The sequence below is a fragment of the Neomonachus schauinslandi genome, chromosome 6 (genome assembly GCF_002201575.2).
Source record: "Neomonachus schauinslandi chromosome 6, ASM220157v2, whole genome shotgun sequence".
NCBI classification, from domain to species: domain Eukaryota; kingdom Metazoa; phylum Chordata; class Mammalia; order Carnivora; family Phocidae; genus Neomonachus; species Neomonachus schauinslandi.
The window spans coordinates 79,563,680-79,587,380 of record NC_058408.1 but is presented as its reverse complement, the minus strand read 5'-3'; the positions used below and the strand labels follow the sequence as shown (position 1 = coordinate 79,587,380).

At 40.3% G+C, this 23,701-nt stretch overlaps 1 protein-coding gene across 1 annotated transcript in view; it reads left to right on the top strand.

Moving 5' to 3' along the window:
- Positions 1-23,331, top strand: part of RYR2 (ryanodine receptor 2) — a 547,432-nt gene extending 524,101 nt beyond the window's left edge. Inside the window, exons 99-106 of the mRNA XM_021696142.1 lie at positions 3,615-3,675; positions 7,624-7,770; positions 9,525-9,659; positions 17,910-18,066; positions 19,547-19,611; positions 21,273-21,373; positions 22,228-22,279; positions 23,234-23,331. Of these exons, the coding sequence (XP_021551817.1) occupies positions 3,615-3,675; positions 7,624-7,770; positions 9,525-9,659; positions 17,910-18,066; positions 19,547-19,611; positions 21,273-21,373; positions 22,228-22,279; positions 23,234-23,329 (814 nt within the window). The 3' untranslated portion in view covers positions 23,330-23,331. The remainder of the gene's footprint in view (positions 1-3,614; positions 3,676-7,623; positions 7,771-9,524; positions 9,660-17,909; positions 18,067-19,546; positions 19,612-21,272; positions 21,374-22,227; positions 22,280-23,233) is intronic.
- The last annotated feature ends 370 nt before the right edge of the window (positions 23,332-23,701 follow it).

Here is a 23,701-nt window from a genome sequence, read left to right as displayed (position 1 = left end):
TGGAATGATTGGATTTCTTCCCTAATAATTTTGGAAGGTGACCTTTTTGTTATTTACATAAAGCAAAAATAAAGATTTGTGTTCTTAATTTGCTTTTTCTAATCCCTAAATGCCACTTAAGTCAAAGTCAAACACATGCAAAAGCACAATATTTGACTTTCTTTTCTGATGCTTCCTGCCTGAAAAGAGGTTAATCTTATGTTTTGGAAAAGGGAATTTGTGTAGCCCTTTTATTGGAAATGTTCAAAGTTCATATTCTTTTATTATAATGTGTTTCATTTAAATAGCAAAGACTCGTATGCCAGAAATACTATGTTGTCATGCTGTTACTTGGAAATTTAATTTTAAAATGAGGCACTCCTAATACTGTGCTTTAAGGGAATAATATGTAACTAGAAGGATGTGAACCAGTTGAATTGAATTTGCCTGAGATGGAATTTCACACACACACATATGTGTGTTGAGTGTACATATATATATATATATATATATATATATATATATATATATTGCAAATTGGATCACCTGTAATTCTGGAATAAATGTAAAGCATACATGCTTTTAAAAATGTAATTTCTTATTGTAGCCATTTAATGATTTTAGAAGAAACACAATAGTTACCTTCCCTTTAAAACACGTCAGCCTTTCTTATTTGTGTATTTATGGTCTCAGTCAACTAGGATGCGATGACTGTAGATATTTGAGGCTCTGTAGGGTAGTAGTATTTTGTCTCAGATAAATATTTTAGCTAGCATTAAAAAAAAAAACATTTTGGCTGACCTATCTCATTGGTCATATATTTTTTATCTATCTGAAAAGTTGTTAGAGCTACATTTTTTTTTAAAATATGAACTCAGTTGAAAATTAGACAAGCAAACATATGACAGAAACTGCAAGAATTTAGATCCAAAATATCACCTGGGTACTTCAAGAAAATACATGTGGGACGTAAAGACTGTGTCGCTGGATAGAAATGAAGCACATTGACAGTGCTGAGAACTAAGACTCTTATGGTAGGATTTCATATAAAACGAGGACTGTGGTCAGAGTGGTGCTGAGCTTTCTATTAACATTTTCAGATCTCTGACAATGTAGAATCAACTAGTTTTACTGGATTATGCACTTTTCCATGGCCATATTTATGACCCTAGAACATCAGTCTGAAAAAATGGAAGGAAAGTTTAGACTGGTTTTTTGTTGGTTTTTGTGGGTTTTTTTTTTTTTCACTATGAACAGTTTTAAATGGGGAATTTTTCATTATTTCACCTAGGAAATGTTTGCAAGTTTGACTCCTCACAAAGTATCAAGAAATTAATATGGCATTAGTACCTTTATTTTTTTCTTAGTTTTTTTTTCCAGGCATTAATACCTGTAAATATGGATAATGAAATTAGAATACACATCTAGTAAATAATGTTCACAACTAGGAAAGAGTTACAGGTAGTGTTTATTTAAAACATTTAGAAAGATCTTTAAAAGATTATCTGGTTTGTATATTATCTTAATGTGAACGTTTGAATACAAGCATGATGCATGTATCTGTTTGCACACGTATTTGCCAAGCAAATATATAGGGCTTGTCAATCAAATAAATAGGTGGCCAGATTACCTCCTGGGGATAGAAGGGCTGCCTGCAGCCTACATCCTTTCATTTCATTTGTGTCATATCTCAAAACCATCTAGCAAAACTCCTCAGCTTCTGGCTTATAGTTTCCCCCTGAGCCAAGCACTGTGGTGAGATGAATGGGTGCCCTGGCTGGCCTAGGTCAGCTATGGCCCATCCCTGGGGGTCAGCCCCACCCAAACATCAGTACTGCCAAGATTGGTGAGAAAAGTGTCCCGCACTAGGAAAAGGATATGCTTCTTCATGATGTTGATAGCAGACTTTGATAGGAATGAAAAGAAATGAGAACAGTGTTTTAAATAAAGTAAGAAACTGCCATAGGACATTCAAGCATCCTGATAGAAGTAGTTATTTTTAGATTGCTTTCATGGAAAATAATCATGCTCTTGAGCATTTTACCACATTTTTTCCCCATCTTTTTCTTTAATATAGTTTTATATTGAAACCCATTGTAAATATTCATGGAACTTTAAAAAATATTCTTTAGCAGCGGTGCCTGGGTGGCTCCGTTGGTTGATCAGACTGTTGATTTTGGCTCAGGTCATAATCTCAGAGTTGTGGGATCGGATCGAGCACTGTGTAGGGCTCCATACTCAGCAGGGAGTCTGCTCAAGATTCTGTCTCTCCCTCTGCCCCTCCCCCCACTGTCTCTAAAATTTTAAAAAATCTTTATTAAAAAGTGTTCTTTAGTAATAAAATTGATTCTAGCTCAAAGATAACTTTATTTCCTTAAAATAAAAAGTCCTGGGGCACCTGGGTGGCTCAGTCGGTTAAGCGTCTGCCTTCGGCTTAGGTCATGATCCCAGGGTCCTGGGATCAAACCCCACATCAGGCTCCCTGCTCAGTGGGGATTCTGCTTCTCCTTCTCCCTCTGCTTCTCTCCCAGCTTGTGTGCTCTCTTGCTCACTCTCTCTCTCTCAAATATTAAAAAAAAAAAAGTCCTGGGCTAAAGTCAATAAAACTTTGGGGGCAAAGTCTCCTAAGAAGTCAGTTTTGATTGGCAATGATTGATCCTAGCATTTACAATTTAAGATTGGCCTTCTTAAAAGAAATGACTAAAGAAGTAACCAAAGACTAAAACAGTAAGTCTAGAGAAGCCCTTTTGAAAATAATGCTAATATTGTGTTATATTAGTTACCTGGAATATTGGAAAGGTGAACAAAGGTATAAATCAGTGTCAAGTTCTGAAAAAAAAAAATTAGAAAGTATATACGTGTATTTAATCTGCAAAGATCATGAATATTTATGCTAAGATTTATTCACTCAACATGTATTTATTGAGACATTCCATGTATGATATAATGTGCTTGGTGGGCTAGGGAGCTCACAGATTAGGGGGGAAAGGCATAAATGTATACATAGATACCTACACACCCACGACCACACAATAATGTGAGAAATCATAGTAAGTCTAAGTCTACAAGGTGCTCTGGGAACCAAGGGCAAGAACTGAATCCTTTCTTGGGTAGAGAAGGCTTTTGAGAACAAAAGGAAACACAAACAAGATGAAAAAGGCCTTTCATTGGCAAATTAAGTACAGTTGTAAAATGAATGTGCCTGTTTATGCAAGTTTTTATTCATGTAAGTAAAAATTATTTTGTTGGAATGCATTTACCAATGTATAATGAAAGCTAGTGAGCACACTTGATGCACCCATGTTGGTTAATTTGGCAGAGTTTCCAGGGATCATTCTCACATAAGAAGTGAGTTTACCTTATATGTAACGTAGAACAAGAAAGGGCTATTCTTAAATCATAGAGGTTGAAGGTGGTGATGTTTTGTTTTGTTTTCCAAGATCCCTCTGAAAAGGCATCTCAAAACCCTGGAACACATCATCCATCAGCTCCTCCCTTGGCGCCTGGGGAAGGAACCGATTTCCCAAGATGGTTGTCAGTCCCATCCCCTGGAAACAATGCTGGCAGCCTCTTGCAGTCCTCTGAGTCTCTGATGCATGTGCATATCTACAAATTCTTCTTCTTTGTCTTTCCAGACTGAACTCTATTGATGTGAAGTATCAGATGTGGAAACTAGGAGTCGTCTTCACTGACAACGTAAGCCCTCCTTCATTTCCACAAAGTATACCACACTCACATTAGATGAGTCTGCTGGGCTTCTGCAGATGAATCCCAGTTACTTAAGAAAGTAATCAAGTATCAATTCATTTAATACAGATCATTACTTGACAATGACCCAGGGAAACACAGGATTAATTAGCCGATCTCTCATTCCATTTCTTTCAATAGCCAAAAGATTAACATGAAATATATTTATACAAGAAAAATTTGAAACTGAGATGCAAATTCATGTGTATTTTCATTTAGGTTTTAGCTGGGCAGTGGCATACTTCAAAGTTTGAGATGTTAAAATGAAAGTTCTAAATAAAAAAAATTTAAAAACATTAACTGTGATAAATTTAAGTTTCCCCCAATTAAGTATGTTGGAACTATTGTATTTCTTGTTCTTGATTGATCCTTCTTTTCTCAAAGAGCGTAGGAGCCTATGAACTAAACATAGGGCCCAAGCATATGTACAAATATAAGGAAAAAAATCACCTAGTACTAAAAGCCACCAGCTGTCAGCTCAGTCACATTTTACGATCCTGGCTTGCTCAGTAGCTGTACGTTTTTGACTTTTAGAATTTTCAGTTTAAAAAATTGTTACCATCACTCTTTTTTATGCTCCCGTTTGCTGTTTATGGGAAGTTGCTGGAGACAGTCATGAAACTCTGCTGGATGGATCAACTATACATTTTTTGCTGTGGGGTCTCAGCTCATCTCCTGCTGGCTCATAATCCTCTTACTATCCTCACTCACCTGTGAAGGGGAATGTACGAACAAACCCAAAGGCTTAGCCCTAGGCCTTCCACTGTTTTTGCTTTTGTGCTTTCTCCCTTGGACATCTCAGTTAGTCTCAAAATGTCACTCTAATTAGCACTGACTTTTATAATGAATGTTAGTTCTATTCTCCTAAAGGCACATGACACCTCCCACATTCTCCCACCTCTATCCCTATGCCTACCACACCCAACCATGGACCCAGAACTCTTGAGTCTCTTAGCGAACTCTCCAAAGAGCTCATAAGCAAGTCTTGTAAGTATCCTTTGGAACTGTCAACTGTTAATAAGATGTCCTATGGACTAATTTCTCATCTAATAATGGAAGCATTCCCTTGGGTCAAAAGACCACCTCATGTCCAGCAGTGGTGTTTTCCATTCAAGCAGCCCCACTGACTTGGCCTCTGCCTGTGAAGGTCAATCTTCCTTGACCTCCTAATATGCCACAGTACTTGCATCGTGCATAATACTCATCTTGCCATGCAGTTTTCTTGTCCTCCAGAGAATTGGGGCATGGACAGACTTCTTCAGACTTTAGTATTCTGATATATCATTCATCCTCCTGCAGTTTCATGGCTTCTGTTTGGCCAGTCACCTCTCAATATGTCTTCAGTCTTCAATAGTGCAGTTTCTGTCTGAAACACAGCGGGGGTTACCAGATGCAGTACAAGATTCCTAGTTAAATTTAAATTTCAGATAACTAAATGTAGACACTTGTGTATTTATATTCACAAATAAATATATCCCAAATATTGCATGGGACATACTTAATCTAATAATTACTTATTCTTGGGGCACCTGGCTGGCTCAGTCGGTGGAGCATAGGACTCTTGATCTTGGGGTTGTGGGTTTGAGCCCCACCCTGGGTATGGAGATTACTTAAAATCTTCTCTTGCTCTTTCTTAAATAAACGAATAAAATCTTTAGGAAAAAAAAGGGGGGGTTGCCTGGTGGCTCAGTCGGTTAAAAATAAAACCTTAAAAAGTAATAATAATAAAAGTTAGTTCTTCTTTACCTGATGTTCTGCTGTAACTGGGCAGCCTGTGTTTTTATTTGCTAAATCTGGCTGTCTAAGCAGAGGCCCTGTGTAGTCTACACTTGTATCTTTGGCTCAGCTTATCACCTGTATTAGGCCTCTCACTCATATTATGCAAACTTGTCCTTTCTCCTCACCCTTTGCATTTCTTAATAGCCTGCTAGATGTGTCCATCCAGATGTCCCGTGACAAATGTATCCTCCCCTCTCCTCCCCACTAAAAGCAGTCCCCTATCTGCCATTGCCTCTTTCTCTCAGTATCTTGTTCTTCTAAACTCACATGACCAGCTTGGACTCCTCCTTTTCCTTCAATGTATACATTTAATTATGTGCCTAATTGGATTGTTTTTCTGTCCTCTGTGATTCCGCCTTCTGCGCTGGCCACTTCTGCTGCCAGTCGTGGCTCTCGTAACCTCACCCACCTGTGGGGTCAGCCAGTGGTGTCCTAACGTAATGGCTCTGCCCCTTACACCTTCTTTTAGGAAGGAGCTTGACCGGAGTGAGCTCACTTTCCTCATTTGTAAATCTGGGGCTAAAACTGCCTACTTACCAGGGGTCTTGCTAGAATAAAATGAGACACTGTATGTGCAAATATATGGGGCAGTGACCAGCACTTGGTAGGTGCTCAAGACACGTTCATGAGATGCTGCTTTTCATACACCATTATTCTATACAATGCTCCAGGGGCTCTCATGGGCCAACAGATGTGCCCACATCCCTTCACTTGACCTTAAAGCCTTCCAACCCTGCTGTACATTTCCGGACTCTCATCTCCTGAAACAGAAACTCACTCTCAAGCCAAACTATCATTCTTGAGCACATTCTCCAGTCTTATCTCAGTGTGTTTTCAAATACTGTTTTCTTTTTTTTCAGCCCGGTTTCTAACTTCAGCCCCAAGCTGCCCATAAAAACTCTGTACTCCCTCAGCCCCCTCTGTCTTGTTTTTGTTCTAAGGTCTAAGATATATTCTGGTCAAAATGAAGGTTTCCACCCCTCCCCAAAATACGTAGCTCCCGACCCCACTGGCAAAACATGCCTTTTGCCCAAGAGACTGTAATCCAAAAAGTAAGCATGATCACAGTATCTTCCTTCTACTTTATTCATTCCCCTCCCCTCAAAAATATATACATTGGGCGCCTGGGTGGCTCAGTTGGTTAAGCGACTGCCTTCGGCTCAGGTCATGATCCTGGAGTCCCTGGATCGAGTCCCGCATCGGGCTCCCTGCTCGGCGGGGAGCCTGCTTCTCCCTCGGACCCTCCCCCCTCTCATGTGCTCTCTGTCTCTCTCATTCTCTCTGTCTCAAATAAATAAATAAAATCTTTAAAAAAAAAAAAAATATATATATACATTTTCTAGCCTCTGTGAAGTTAATCCCTCACACTGATTATAATCAAGATTTCTACAGATAGTACCAATTGTATCATTAGGTTTATTACAGCGTTCAGTGACATTAAATAGTATTTGCATTTTCTCCTCGACTTGTTTTGGTTCACGTAAAGTGAGATGCTTGGTTAAGAAGACACCACATATAATCTCTTGTAACTAGTAGGTCTCAACAAACATTGATTTAGTGAGTAAGTAAATGAAAAATGAAAGAGGAAGGGAAAAGAGGGAGGGAAAGTTGATTGGTTTTTGGTTGACTGTAGAGCAGGGGCTCCCAGCGGGGGCAGTTTTGTCCCCCAAGTGACATTAGGCAATGTCCGGGGACATCTTTGGTGGCCAAGGCTAGGGAGGAGGGAGCTCCTGGCATCTGGTGGGTAGAGACCAGAGTTGTCACTAACCATCCTACATGGACGGTCCCCCACAACGAAGAATTATCCAGTGTAAACTATCAGTAGTGCTGAGGTGGAGATCCCTTGCTATTAAATATGAACTCAATAAAACTTTCTCTGTGGGAAAATTCACAAGAACACCCTCTCTGATATAAAGGAGAGAATGACTTTGAACCTCTCAGAACAAACTAAAGGAAAATAAAATACACAAACTGATGTAACTAATTAGAATGATATAAATGTATAGACTAAGAAGGGAGTAAATGAAGTGATTATAGTAGAATGAAATCTGAGTAGCTTTTGACAATAGTCACTCATTCTGTCTTCTGATATGCTTCGCTCCTGTTTTGTCTTCTCAGTCCTTCCTCTACCTGGCCTGGTATATGACTATGTCCGTTCTTGGACACTATAACAACTTTTTTTTTGCTGCTCATCTTCTTGACATTGCTATGGGATTCAAGACGCTAAGAACCATCTTGTCATCAGTAACTCACAACGGCAAGCAGGTAAAAGTTGATCTCTTTTCCCTCCTGCAAAAACCAAAAAAATCCAACAAATAATATACTAACCCAAATAAACCCAACCTCCAATGGCAATATGCAGTTGTAAAGATTTTTGTGAATGGAGGATCTGCACTTTTTCTTTTATAAACCATGAGGATTATTAGTTGAGGAGTTCCCTAAACCCACATTCAAGTCTTGGCTTGACCGATTCGCTGAGTGACCCTGGATAACTTATTTAACATTTTAAAATCTCTACTCATTTTGTCAAATGAATACAATAAAAGTACATGCCTTTTAGAGTTTTGGGGAAAATTAAATAAAAACATAAATGTGCAGGTGTTGGCACAGGCCCCGGCACATAGGAAACACCCCCAGGAAATAGTTAATTTTTTCCCAATATGATATTTGCTCCATTTGATACTATAGGGAACCAAAATGTGTTGTAGCATCCTGAGGCACTAGTTGTAATAGTAATAAAACACGAGATGCCACATTCTTACTTTAATGTAATATTTCAAAAGTGGGTATCTAGGTGTTTTCTCCACTTTTAAATTGGGCAGAAAAAATAATGTTTCATACTTGACAGGGTCATACTTAGAGTACTTATGTAATAATGGCTTAGTTCCAGATAATCAATTTATGTTTTAATGGAGCCCAACTGTAATGTGAAAACTTTCATTATTAATAAACTTACTGTAGAAGCATGTATTAATTGATTCATTCTCTATCAAGTGTCCACTGGGAGAGATAACATATTCTATGTCAGTTATTTGGCTTAACAGAGTCCTTTTCCAGAATTTTATAATCCAGCATATTTTTAAATCCGTGCCCCTGCAAAAAACTTGAACCGTGCACACTGTTAAATTCACATGATTCACAGTTAAATTATCATGATCTTTAGTTTCCTACATTTCAACACATTGTTCTTATATATGCCACTTTAGTTTCTGAATATTTGACATTAGCAAAAAAGTGCACTATGCTTATTCGTTCACAGTATTGAGTTCCTAATAGATTTTAAGAACTGGAGATGCTGAATCTATTGTGTATTTTCACACAAAAGTTCTGGCACTACTTTCAATTAACTTCTAAAATTTTGTTGTGATTATTCCTTTTCTTTTTGAGCTGTCAGTTTTTCATATGCAGAAATCTAAAGAGCTTCATAGTCCTTATAGGTAAAACATGCAGAAATTTACAGTGGCATTGTACTTAATTTACAGAAGTGAATTAAGCCCTCTATTCAGATAACATGTTTTCTCCAGATAATTATAAAGTGATTTTTGAACAACTTAATGTATGCTGCACAGTCCAGAACATAGGGATTCGTTGTAGTCAGAGGAAGCAGACAGAAAAGAGAATGCATTTTGGTGTGTTTAGAGTTCCTGTGATAAAAATAGAAATATATTTCACCAACTTGGTGAAAGTCATGTTTTCAACATAGACATACCATGATCAATTTGGACATGAAAGTAAATCAGAGTTTATTACTATTCCAGCTGCAGTATGCATTTACTTGCCAATTAAGTAGGGAAGTTTTGCATGAAATAGTCTGAAAACTTGATAAAGAGAATATGAAAATAAATTCCTGCCCCCTGGGGGGTAAGAAAGATATGGAGTGAGCTGTGGATTCCATTTCTTTCCAGTCAATAAATCCAGCTATGTGCTCATAGAAAGCTCTCCTCCCACACTGATGTCAAATATGCCAGTCATATATGTCTTGTATTTCTAATGCATGTTCAATTCACATTGCTTTCCAGCTTGTATTAACCGTTGGCTTACTAGCTGTTGTCGTATACCTATATACGGTTGTGGCATTCAATTTTTTCCGAAAATTCTACAATAAAAGTGAAGATGGTGATACTCCAGATATGAAATGTGATGATATGCTAACGGTAAGTTCACTTTGATCTCATATGAATGAAAAAATTCTCCTGCTTCTTCAATCCGAGTGGTTGTGTAGTTATTCTTCAGCCATGTGGAAGAGAAAACAGCATACACAGCAAAAAGTTGTGTGGCCCTTTAAAAAAAAAAAACAACAGTTTATGAAACATAAAGGACCATTTCTACCGTTTTTGCACATCTGTGGCACCAACCTGATAATGAGTAGATTTCCTGCATAAAGAACTTAGAACTGGAAGGATTAATATCAACACTTTAGCTTATTGGTTCATAGATTCCAGGACAGCAGGTAAAATTATTTCCTTGGAAAATATTTTGAAGCCTTAGTGACTTGTTCACTGTAATGGTATTAACGGACATCACTGAAGTCCAAAAATAAATCTCTTAATAGAACTGTTAGTTTTTGCTTTTATATTCAGTATCCTGGCTTAAATTATCTTTTTAGTCTTGGTTTTAAAATCAATGGATGTGAAAGTTTTCATATTGGTCTATCACTGTTCTGTAACCCACCTCTCTGAAAATGGCATATCAGAAGTTATCCGACATGAGATCCTAGATTGGAAATATGTACCTCTAGCTGAAAGGATATGAATTCTTCATTGAGCACCAAATCAAATAACCTACATAAATGGGGTTAGTGGGGTAAGAGACTAACAAAATGATAGTAAAATTACTCTAGAAAAAATAAACATCCCAAAAGAGTAGTGAGAGAGAACTAATATAAAACTAGTACTTCAGGGGCACCTGGGTGGCTCAGTCGTTAAGCGTCTGCCTTCGGCTCAGGTCATGATCCCAGGGTCCTGGGATCGAGTCCCACATCGGGCTCCCTGCTTGGCAGGAAGCCTGCTTCTCCCTCTCCCACTCCCACTCCCCCTGCTTGTGTTCCTGCTCTTATTATCTATCTCTCTGTCAAATAAATAAATAAAAAATCTTTAAAAAAAAAACAACAAAAAAAAAAAACTAGTACTTCAGGCAGGTTTTGAACTAGAGAATGATAAATCTATGGGACAGGATAGAGAGTCTAGAAATACATTCAGACACACTTGGAAATTAAAAATGTAATAAAACTGGCTTTTGAAATCAGGAATGAAAAAGAATTCAATAAATAGTATTGGTACTATGGATGTGCTTTTGAGGAAATTTAGATAAAAATTGATACCAGCCTAGTTCTTTAAATCAAAATAAATTCTGAATGGAACAAATATTTTAATGCAAAAAAAAAAATTTGATTTTTGAAATAATAACAGTTTTTAAATGGCAAAAGGTATTTCTGAGTATGACATAAAACCTAAAATGCATGGAAGCTTAAAAAATTACTTTAAAAAGGAACAACTATAAGCAAAATCTTAAAGACAAATGAGAAACTGGGAAAAATATACTCAACACTATAACAAAGGGCCAGTGTCCTTAATTTACTGAGTCCTTATCACATCACTAGGAAATAAACAAGCCAAGAGAAAAATGAAGACTATGTCTAGACAGCTCGTGGTAAACTTCAATCACCTTATAAATTGGGAAAATGCTTACCCTCTGCTGTAATTAAAGAAATGCAAATCAAAACAATTAGCTGCCACTTTTTACCTATCAGGTTTGTAAAATATTAAAGTTTTTTAATACCAATGGTTGTTAAATTGATGGGAAAACTGGCACTTTCATGAATACTGTTGGGAACTGAAATTAACACAATGATTTTAGAGATATTTTGCAAGATCTCTCACATTTTTAATTGTACTTAGCCTTTGCCTTGTCAGTGCCCCTGCTAGTATTGATTTAAATGTTTATTTACAAATATGCTCCTGTATGTTCAAGGATACTTGCTATCACAAATTGGAAATAATCTAAATTATCAACAGAGTCCCAATTAAGTCAGTTATGGCAAATCCATACCACAGAAAAGTAGGTAGCTATTTAAAAATAAGACAGATCTGCACATGTTGATATAGAAAGACATACGGATTGCATTTAAGTGGAGGGAAGCAAGATCTTGAACAGTACTGTAAGATCCTAATTGTGTGCACGTGCGTACATACACACACACGCTAGAATGCACATACTAGGTATGCTACGATATGGATACAGTGTTTCTAGAAGGATTCATAGGAAACTGTTAACAAGGGTTCCTACAGGGAGTAGGACCACAGATTAGGGAGAGAATAAACTTACACAGTAAGAGACTGGTCACTGGTAGCATAACACCCACCAGAATCACTAACATGCAACACTTTACAATCAGTAAGGAAGTAAATATCCACCTTGCTTCTCTACCTGATGACCCTGAAGACCAGGGGTAGCAGGTGGCTAGAGGCAGGGAGGGGATTGGAAGGCTGGAGGAAGCAACAAGGCACAAAAGAAACTCAGTAAGTACTAACAGCAGGCCATTTTGTCTCCATTGACTCCAGGGAGATTCATTTCTATTCCAGGAGAACCCCTCCCACCCCTTCCCCAGTGGTTCTAAATCTCAAAGTCCACACTCCCCAGGTCAGAAGGTTTACTAAAGGTCATTCATTCTCAGAGGGTATGGTGCTCATGCATTGCTGAAGAATGCTGGAAAGGCGGGATGACTTCAGGGAGTGGTATCGAGTGGCCTGTCTTAGGGAGTAGGAACAGTGGGGACTTTGTCCCCCCATCTCCTACCACAATGGGACAACTGCAACATCCTGGTCTCCCCTTCTAACATCATGATGTGACCCTGTTCAATTATCCTAATGGTATCCTTGGATGACTACATTTTGAATATCACTCTCAGTATGTGTTTCCATTGCTTTTGTAAATTTTGCCAACGTACTTATTATGAGAAGAATCCAGGCGTGATTTGAACAAGAGGTGGGTTAGGAAGACAACTAAGTGCCTTCACCAATTGCATGGGGCATATATGGAGAAGGCAGACAAATTCGCCTCGCTGTAGGAGGAGGAAATAAGGCTTCTTGATATTTTCAACTATGGGCTCAGGACTGAGCCTGGATTTTGCTTGGTTGAAGGGGTTTCTGCTCTTACCAGTGAGACTACCTACAACCAGCGCTGTTGTGCGTGTTTATATTCCTACGCATAATGACAAGCTTTCTGTCTTGCCTTTGGTTGGGGTGAGGTTGGGGGCATCACACAGGATACCTCTTAGAAGTTTTTTCTTGCAAAAGAAGACTTAGTGCCAAGATACAAGCACCATCTCAGCTGTCAGCTCTGTAACAACTGTGTAGGGCTGTCAAGCGGACCAACCACACGGGAGGCTGCGTAGCTTTGCACATGCCCGCGTCTAGCTGATGATTCTTAAAAACTGTTGCATCAGAGGCCACATGACTTAGATTTCCCTTAGTGTTAGGTCTCAAAACACCTTTTAATTTGCCTCTTGCTGATACTCCTGCAGGGAGGTTTGAACAAGCCAACAACATGTAAAATGCAACTGATCACTTACGGTAGTGCTCATCAGAAGTCATGGCTTAGCACAACCAAGCAGCCAGCAAGACAGAAGGATGGAGTAGGAGGTGGTCAGGTTTGATTTCTTTCATGTGCTTCTCAAAAGAGAATCCTTCCTTTATATCATCTCTAGCATTTAGTCTTCACAGGGGGAAGCCTAGTATTGTTTGCTTGAGATAGGTTTTCTTCACTCATGCCCTATTTTCTGGGCATCATGCTGAGCTTCCACTGCCTTTGTTATTTCTGGTTGTTTCCTAGGGTATTGTAGGAACATTTTAGGTTTTCACAGGGTCTTGGTTTACCTGCCAGTGTTTCATACCTAACAGCAGGTGGCGCTGTAGCTGCAGTTTTTCAGACCAGGTGATGATGCTTCAGACTTGGCTGGCTTCCTCCCTCCCTCCCCTTCCCTCCTCCCCTCCTCTTCCTTCCTCTTTTTTTTTTCTTTTCTCTTTCTTTCTTTCTCTTTCTCTACTTACTTATTTATTTAGGATCACAGTGTTTTGAGCCTGACAATCTAATTAAGCCATCAGTATCCTGAGAGAATTTGAACCTCCTCTCCAAGAAGATAGGAGGAGAAAGTGAAAAATGATCCAAAGTTCCAAAGTCCTGGGCAGAAAGATGATTGTAGCTAGATAGCCAGGGAGACTGACTTGGCATAAATAAAGACATTCATCTCAAAATGGGTGGTTCTCAACCTCCAATGCACAGAGGATTCAGGGCAGCTCTTTATGAATCCACAGGTCGGTGAAGCCACCCCCAGATCCCCTGAATCAGAAACTGCAGGGAATGTGTCAAGACCTGTGTATTTTTGGGAAAAAACAAAACAAACAAACAAAAAAACCTTTCCAAACTTTCCAGGTGGTTGAGACAACTAGTCACTCCTGGGGAAGTAACCAGCTTAGGTGATTGCTTTTTTTTTTTTTTGATTGATTGATTGATTTAGAGAATGAAAGCATGCCAGTGAGCAAGGGGAGCCAGGGGAGGGAGACAAACAAATCCCCCAATGAGTGGGAAGCCCTACGTAGGGCTCAATCCCAGGACCCTGAGATCACGACCTGAGCCAAAATCAAGAGTTGGACGCTTAACCAACTGTGCCACCCGGGTGCCCCTATTCTGAATCACTTATTTTACTCTCCCAACAAGTAATCTGTCTCTGTCTCAATCTCTATTTCTCCCCCCGCCCCCTTTTTTGGGTCAGGATAAAGATCTCATAAGGATCTTCACCAATCCACCAGAAACTGCTCCTCCTCCGTGTTTCCTAAAGCTGTTGCAAACAGTGATTAACCCTGGAATGAATCCATTGAGATGGGTGACTGGGGCAGAAGCCATAGAATAGTAAATCTTGAGAATTAACAACTAATTCTAGTTGTTTGTAGTGCCAGGCACCTTCCTTCCTCGTGACTCAGATTCTCTGAACAAAGTACATCTGTTTGTCTCCTGGAATTACTCTTTCCATTCTCCAGCTCTGACGTTCAGGTTTGAGCTGATTTTATGAAAAGGAAGCTGAACGAGAGGTTTTCTGTTTTCAGAAGCAGAATGATAACCTAATAACTAAAAGCCTGACGGCCCCATGTTCACAGGTGTTTACCACACTATCTCATATTCCACCATAGCAGCCATCTACCTACTATTTCACCAGGTCGTGAAGGTTAAGGTTAGTAAAATCACTATCAAAATCCCACAGGTGAACCATGCATTTTATTCTTTTAAAATGTAGTATCTTATTAAGCCTAAATAATCAAATCCGTAAGACTACCTATCTTTTCAGCATGGCCATAAGTCTATTATTGAAATATGGTGGTATCCCTTTTTGGGCATCAGAGTTGTCACAGAATGAAAGTGAGCAGAGAGACCAGGATATTGCTGGGAGAGGCTAGATGACTGAGATCTGAAAATCTGAGAATAGTAAATAGTAGACATTTACTTTGGTAATTTAGCCTCATTCCATGGTCTTATCTCCAGCTGTGCATGTCTAGAAAATAAAAGTGAATCATTCTCTTGAGGACAGACTCACATTAACCAGGCTCCTAAGAGTCAGATGTATGAGTCTGAATACCAACATCCTACTCGTTAAGAGTTTGTGCCACAAGAAAACACAAACTCTATGTTGAAAGCCAAATTATAATCCAAAGTCTTGGTTAGCAAGATTTAGCAAAAAGGACCTAGATGATCTTCATCCCCTACATGTCAAAGAAGCAGGACTTGGAGAGCTAGGACATTCCAGAACCTGGATGGGGAGTGGCAGTGATACACTGTTGGCCCAATATGGGTATAGTATGAGTGTGGGAGCCAGAGGGCCAGAATTGGATATGGAGAAGTGCCAGACCAGAGACAGGCAGAGTGTCAACACGGAGTCCCCAGCCCAGAGAGGGGATTACAAACAAAGCTAAGTATGGTGAAGCCAGGAATGGGTGGCCTATGTTAGTTCACTAAGCAAAGAGTAGGCAGCTGCAATAATTATCTATTCCCCGTGGCCACGACTAAGAACATAAGAAGACAGATTTGGAGAAAAACATACAACCCGAGCTTTTTCTTAATAAAAATAAATGCTTACAGTAAAAATAATCCTAACAGTATGCAAGAATATACAGTGAAAATAAAATTTCCTCTTCCTACAGATCCACTGTTCTGGGTTTCAAGTACTGTTTTAGACACACAGTTATTGGAAATTAATGCAGTGTCCGGAGGGATATTTTTTTAAATGACTGTCTTCAAAATTTTACTTCCAGAGTTTGGTTCAGTAGGAGGTACCAGGAATCCCTAATGTTTATGCCTCTAGGAGATCCAGATGCAGTTTGGTTTAGGCACCATTGGTTTCAATGGGCTCTAAAGAATGACTTTCCAGGCCTCTCTGTAAGAAGGACCCCATACCTGAGCTCCAGAACAGTTCTTGGGGGGGGGGGGGGGTGGGGTGGAGGGGGAGTGCAGAGCTGCCTTGTGATACTATTCATTGTGTGTCAGGCTGACAAACTTCCTTTCTGAGTGATCCAATCTTTTTTTAATTCTATTCATTAAATTCCAGGCCTCTGACCCAAGAAACTTTTTATCTGTATCTATCACTATTAGCTATTGAACTATGAGCATTTTCGTGTCCCCTTGCTGCTGGTCCTATGCCTGCACTTTGTGCTTTTTAAAGTGATCTGAGAATTTGAGGTTTATAGGTCAAGGCAGTGAAGTCTCCATGAGAACACTGATCAGTCATGACCTTTCACTCCTCGTTCATCCCACAAGTGATTTATAAGTTCCTATCATGTGCTGGACATTCTTTTAGGCACTAATAGAGCAGTAACCAAAATTGTTCTTGTAATGAAGCCAATCCTAGTGGAGTGAGAGGGATCATAAAGCATCAAAAATAGGTAAATTGGAGATGCAGGTCTGGAATTCAGGAAGGAGACCCATGGCATAAATAGAAATGTTAATTAGCACAGAGATGAGAACTTAAGTATGAATCTGGCACATTCCCCTGGGGAGTGTCCTAACAGAGGAAAGGTCAGAGAACCCAGTGCTGGGGCACTGGTTCATGAAAAGATAGGGAGATGAGGAAGAAGTGGCCAATGAGGCTGAGAATGGCCAGAAATGTAGAAGAAAACGAGGGGATTATGATGTCTCCCCAAGAGAAGACACAGTGTCAAGCAAGGCCTCTGTCCCCTTCATTATGGCAGACAGTGGGTAAATATGTCTTGCACTGGTGGGTGACATCAGTTGGGTAAAACAGAGTGTCAGGAACAGTTTAAGACGGTCTCCTGGAGGAAGGATTATTAACTGAGGGTTGGAAGGGATGAAAGGAATGGGATAAGAATATGAAATTATTTTTCAAGATAAGGAGAATGTGCAAACCAAGATCTAGAATCCGGGATATTATCTGAGGGGTGTGGGTAGGATGGAGGGTGGTGTCTGGGAGCCACGATGGATCATCGGAGAGGGGTGAAGTGTCACTAAATCTGAGGCGCCAACATGGAGAGTATGAGCTTATCCTGAATAAAGATAAATCATGGATGCTTTTGGCCACTGGCTCTCAAATGTGATTTTGCCCCCCAGGGGACACTTGGCAATGTCTGCAAACATTTTTGGTTATCCTCGGGATGGGTGCGATTGGCATTAAGTGGGTAGAGGCCAGGGATCCTTCTAAAATATCCTACAATGCACAGGACAGACCCCACACAAAGAATGGTTGGCTCAGAATGTCAATGGTGCTGATGCTGAGAAACCCCTCCCTTTTCTGCAGTGGGCACTTGGAGCTGTACTTATTATTGGTTGCTTTAATGTTTCACACTTTAAACAATGAGCTGTTATTTCTCCCTTTCCCCCGTCTTCGTTATTCTTCACGTTCGAGTAGAAAAATTTCAGCATCATATTCCATACATGACAGATGAGGGGCCGGTGAGGGTTATCGGGTCTGTTTTTGTCTAGCTTAATTTCTGAGAGTCCATCTTATTATACATTGGGCTTTTACTTCCTCTTTCCTATGTCTGTTATGCTAAAAACATGAACAGGGTGATTAAGCATAGTCTTGTGGACTTCAATGTGATCTTAATAGGATTACCTTATGCCAGATTCTAGTGAGGTATTTTTCATTCTCCGCAAAGTGTGACAGAAGGTGCTAAGCAAAGTGTAACAGTGCAGAGTTTTGTTTAAAAAGCAGCAGAGTGTAAAGGCCAAGAAGTGTTGGCATCACAATCATAGATACTGAAACAAAAAGAGGCAAGGTAGAAGGCAAAGATTCCCATCGTTTCCAGAGTGAGGATTAGGAACTAGAGGGAGAACCTTAGTTTTGTTTGGATGTGAAAACAGGCAGTGTTCCTCCAAGAAGTGACCATTTCTCTCCTTCCCAGTGCTATATGTTCCACATGTATGTTGGGGTACGTGCCGGAGGGGGTATCGGTGATGAAATCGAAGACCCAGCAGGCGATGAATATGAAATCTATCGAATCATCTTTGACATCACCTTCTTCTTCTTCGTGATTGTCATTCTCTTGGCCATAATACAAGGTAAGCATTGTCTTCACTGAAGTGCAAGAGGATCTAGAACGTGAGCCACCTGTTGTTTAAGCTAACAGTAAGGTAGGGTAAGGATGTCAAGTGCTTTCTGGAAAAGCCAAATAGAACTGTTCTTTTCAGGATTTCTTCATTCAAAATCTGTAGAGGGAAAATCAAAGCAGCATGGGACCCTGGGTGTACGGAGGATGGATATGGGACTCTTTTCCCATAACCTGATGGAAGGAGCACTTCCCTCAGTTTGACTCTCTGCCCTGCCACTTACTGACTTAAAATGTTGGGTGGGTGAGCCATGTAACTCCTTTGGGTCTTTCAAATCAAAATTATATAAATCTCTAAGCCATAGTATTATTGAAAAGTTTTTTTCTTTTAAAGAAGTGATATATGAGTACCCAGACAGTACCTAATGCACAATTAGCGCCTCCTAAATAATTTTAAGGCTATCATCTTTGGATATCTACTATGTGCCTGCACATGTTTTAATTCATTTTACCCTCGTGCATCCTGTGAGACTGGTGGTGTTATTTACATCTGAAGAAACTGAGCCATAATATGTCTAAGTAACTTGGCCAAAGTGCACAGTTGAGAAGTGTCAGGGCTGGAATCCAAATCCAGGGTGTCTAGACCCAGAGCCCTCACTTAAAACCAGAGTACCATATTGACCCACCAGTTCTTCCCTTTACTCCAAGGACACTTGGAATGTGGTGTTTTCCTCCCTCAAAAAAATCACTCTTGTTATCTCTTTCTGTTCATCCATTGATCCTGGCTTGAATTAAATGTCTATGAACGTGATATAATCCTCTAGGTTCTACGGGCACAAAACAGTACTTTTGTTTTTTTTCCAGTAAAGTACACGAACACGTTTAAAGGATTCATAATCCATCCTTTATGTCTTTATTGCGTGTAACAATGTGTTTTATAAGAGAGCAAACTCGTAAATCCCTTGGAAGAGGTGCAGCCAGTGAGTCAGAGAAGGAAAAGGGTCTGAGGGAAAACAGCACAGGGCGGTTAGTTCCTGGCTGACACAGTTAATAACGTGATGGTGAGTTTGTCAGGAACTTGTGAAAAGAATGATCTGAGGCCCGTTCCTCAGTTAATATGGTAATGTTTGATTTCCAAATTGGTACTTGAAAATCTCATTAATGGAGTTCTCTGCGCTTTCCAACCAGAAATCACAACTGCTCTTTCTCAGAGTGAAGTAGCGAGAAACATACCCTCTGTATGTGCCAAGGTAATGAAGGGTTTTTCCTGCTCTGTCCCTTCATTGTGAAACCCCCTTCCTGCCCCCAAAGAGAGAATGCTGCCATCCTAGGAGGACTGTCGGGTGTATGCTCACAATCTGTACCACATTCTGAGCATTTCCTGGCACGGCTGTCCATTTTGCCTTTCCTTGGAAGGATTAGCCAAGGGCCTGTGAATTTAATAATTCTTCTCTGGTTGATAAAGATTAGAGTGTGTTTTTATTGAACACTAGGTTTAATTATTGATGCTTTTGGAGAACTAAGAGACCAACAGGAGCAAGTCAAAGAAGACATGGAGGTGAGTCTGTCTGTGTCTGGCTCAGCTTTGTTGCTGTGGGCACTTGTTTCCCCTACTGTCTTTATCCAAGAATCATGAATGCGGGAGAAAGTAGGGGAGGACATAAGCACCATGTGACTGCCTTGGCCTGTTTCGGACCTGGGCAATACATACCCCTGACCAGTGTGCTAGGTGGGAACTGTGGTGGGCTCCGGGTGCGTGCACACTAATATGGCACCATCTACACCTCAAGGAGCGGGAGAACCACCCATTCAAGATGATGGATTCACTGACAAATAAGTAAACAGACAATTGCAAAGCAGTATGTTGAGCCCTTTCTAATAACTCAAAGGAGAACATTATAGTGTAACTTAGAGGCTGTGGAAAACCAGAAATGGGTTTTAAGCAGGGTGACGGGGGTTCACATTTTACAAAGCGAACTATGGTTTAAAAGATGGGGAGTACATTAGCAACTGGCAAGATCAGGGGCAGGGAAGCGGGCTGTGAGCATTTTTTCGGCAGGAGATTACGAGGCTTCTGCTGAAGAAATCCACCGAAGATGTAGGGACCAGATGGATTCAAGCAGTACTTTGGAGTTGGCGTGAGTAGTGGGTGATGGGCCAGATGCAGAGAATGAAGGGTTTGAGCAAGCAGGGAGGATACCCAGATTTCCAGCATGAGCTACCAGACAGATGGTGGCTCAGTTACACCCAGAGTAACTGCAAGAGGTAACACAGAGGAGGGGCAGGTTCATGAGTAAATTGTTACCTATGAGCCCGTTTAGTTAAGACATCAAGTGCTATAAAGACCCATTGCTGAATATGGCCTATTGCTGTCCACAGTTGTTGATCAATAAGGCAGAGAGAATTTAATAATCTCGAGTCGAGGCCCTAGAATCTAAGGCATCATAAACATGTTTTCAATGGTATTAAACAGTTTCTAATTTGCAAGGAAGATGAGCATCTGGAGCCACATGAGGGCCACAATGATTAAAATCACTCTGATACCTATGAAATTCTAATAATAAAACAGAAAGCCTGCTTCTCTGGGTCTTGTGTGCCAGTCCTGAGGATGGCAGACCTGAAGAGGTGCTGCTCTAAGAGATGCGGTGAGAACAAGCAGGGTGCAGAAGGAGCAGCACCCCATCCCTACAGTAGAAAGTTACCCCAGTACCTGTTCATTGATTAATTCTGTATCTAGCACAGTGCCTGGCACACAGCAGACCCTCTCAGGCATGGACTGAATACCCCACAGCTTGGTATTTGATTTGGCCCTCCCCAAATGGGAGTCATCTGTACCTTTCTCCCCTGGGTCATCAGACTTTGTTCAGGTAGGTACCAAGCTTGTGGTCTCAGTCGAGGACACATCGAGTCTTGCCTACATAACTTCAGTCAACGTCATGAACTAGAGTGATCGCTAAGTCTGGGCATTCTCACTTAGGCTGGAGAAAACAAGGAAGAGACAGCGCTTTACAGCCCTCATTATGCTGTATGCTTTTAAGCCTCCAGCAAGATACAGTTGAGGCAACAGTTACATTAATATTCACGCGTTTGGCACAGCTTTCCCTCATGACCATCTACAATACTGAGTGAACCAAACAGCTGCCCCTAAGTGGGGAGTTGTGCATTCCTTTGTTTTGCTTTCTGAAATATGACATTTTAGTATTTCCCTTTGTCTTCTAGACCAAATGCTTCATCTGTGGGATAGGCAACGATTACTTCGACACGGTGCCACATGGCTTTGAAACCCACACTTTACAGGAACACAACCTGGCCAATTACCTGTGAGTGTGCCTGTCTCAGACTCTTCGGCCCCTCCCTGTCTCATCAATGCCCCCTTCTCAGCAAGCTTGAGAAACAGGAGAGAGATACAGCTTCCTTTTCTTCATAGGCTCGAGCTCAGGCTTTGAGAGAAAGACCCATAGTTAGTGGTTCTCTTGTCCCCAAAAGGAGGTTCACATAAGAACTTGCAGCCCTTCATGTGAACGATACCTTCTAGAACATGAAATGGAAAGATGGAAAAGAATAAGTGGAATACACACTCAGCCTCTCAGAGAGCCCCGGCCATGTTTCCCGTTTCAATTAGGAAGACTCCAGCTGCTTCCTAGAGATCTGTGCATCTCCATTTTTCTTTTCTGAGGACCTACAGATCTCTTGAGGCACTATTCTCTCTTTAGGCACTATATTTTAACACGGTTAAAAGTTCATTTTTTTTTTTTAAACACATAGAAGTGTGGCTATTGCTGACGACTAGCACAAACTGCAGTTTGGTAAAATATAATTCTTAGTTTCTAATGCAATTTTAGTATCAAACAGAAGAGATGCAGAGTAGCTTTGTAGCAAAAGAAAAAAGCGGGCTTTGGAATTCACAGCTGTGGGGCATTTGGCAAGTTAAACTTTTTGATCCCTGGTTTTCTAAGTGGGGATTGTGATTCCTAGCCCATGAGTGAATAAAAAAATACTTTTAAAAAAGGTTAAGTTTTTGTTTCCCATGGCATTTTTTTTTGTCTTGCCGTTCTGATCCATTTCTTTGCCCTGCCGACAGTCTGAAGAGTTAGCATGTAGCCCAATCAGAAGTAACTGTGTATGCTGACATTTCCATTCCATCCATCTCTGATTAGTCTCTCTGTATCTGTAGGTTTTTTCTGATGTATCTCATAAACAAAGATGAAACAGAGCACACAGGGCAGGTAGGTAAACAGTGACCATACACCATCTTCTGAAAGAAGTGATAGAGAATCCATACACGGTGGGAATACGTGTGCATGAAACATGAAAGGTTGGAATTACTTTCAGATATTAGTCATAGTATCTTAATAAATTTCTGTTATCCTGGACGAGTGTGCAAATATCCCCTTTGTAGAAAAAGTAAAACTGTAAGTTCACATAAAAACTTTAAGCTTGTATTAGCTGAACATGCTGAGTTTGGGTTTTGCTAAGTATAATGTCCTTGATTGCTTAATCAGATAGCAGATGATTTCAGATGAACTTCAACCCACAGTATTAGGGTCAGTTAAAAATAATTGTGTATGAAATGTCTAAGGTTCTCCTTAAGTATTTGAAATTCTGCCTCTGCAGATAATCCGCCTCCAGTTGTTAACAGCTTGAATTTGAAGGATACAATTAATAGGAATATCTTTAAAAGAACTTTTTTTTTTTTTTTTAAAGATTTTATTTATTTATTTGAGACAGAGAGAATGAGAGAGACAGAGAGCACATGAGAGGGGGGAGGGTCAGAGGGAGAAGCAGGCTCCCTGCCGAGCAGGGAGCCCGATGCGGAACTCGATCCAGGGACTCCAGGATCATGACCTGAGCCGAAGGCAGTCGCTTAACCAACTGAGCCACCCAGGTGCCCTCTTTAAAAGAACTCTTAAAATCATATACCACAAATAGGTTTTTTAATTATTATATTATGGTCCAGATGAAGATTGATTATTAATAGCATTAAGTGAGGTCTGGTATGGTTAGGAGCTCTCTAAATGAATATGGGCTTCCCAATCATGTAAATTATGTGTAATTACACAGTTACCTAGATATTTGACATATACATGCAACAAATTTGTGTTTCTTTCTGTCTTGTTTTGTGGTAATGCACAGACTCTGGGGAAAGACCTGATGTTAATACATTTCCTTTACTTTTCCAGGAATCTTATGTCTGGAAGATGTATCAAGAAAGGTGCTGGGAATTTTTCCCAGCAGGGGACTGTTTCCGGAAACAGTATGAGGACCAGCTAAATTAGACTCAGACTCAGATCACCTCTGAAAACCAAAACATACACATTCACTCTTTCTGCCTGTCTCAGTCTCTCCCTTGCTCTCTCTCTCTCTGCTCTCTTGGAAACATCTTGCTGAATTTGTGAATTGCCAGCATTCTATGCTTTCTGGGAGCAGTGAACTCTGTTTCTGAAGACCTGACTGTGCTTCCCCCCCCCCCCCCCCCCCCCCTTTTTTTTTTTTTGGATAAAAAACTGAGAAAAAACCAAAACCCATACAAAAAAAAACTAGGAACTCTGGAAAGAACACTGTTTCGGATACTCTCAATCGTAATGCCAACAGATCGATTTCCTTCCGAGACTCCTGGGAAGTCCCCTTGAGCTATGGGACAGTCACAG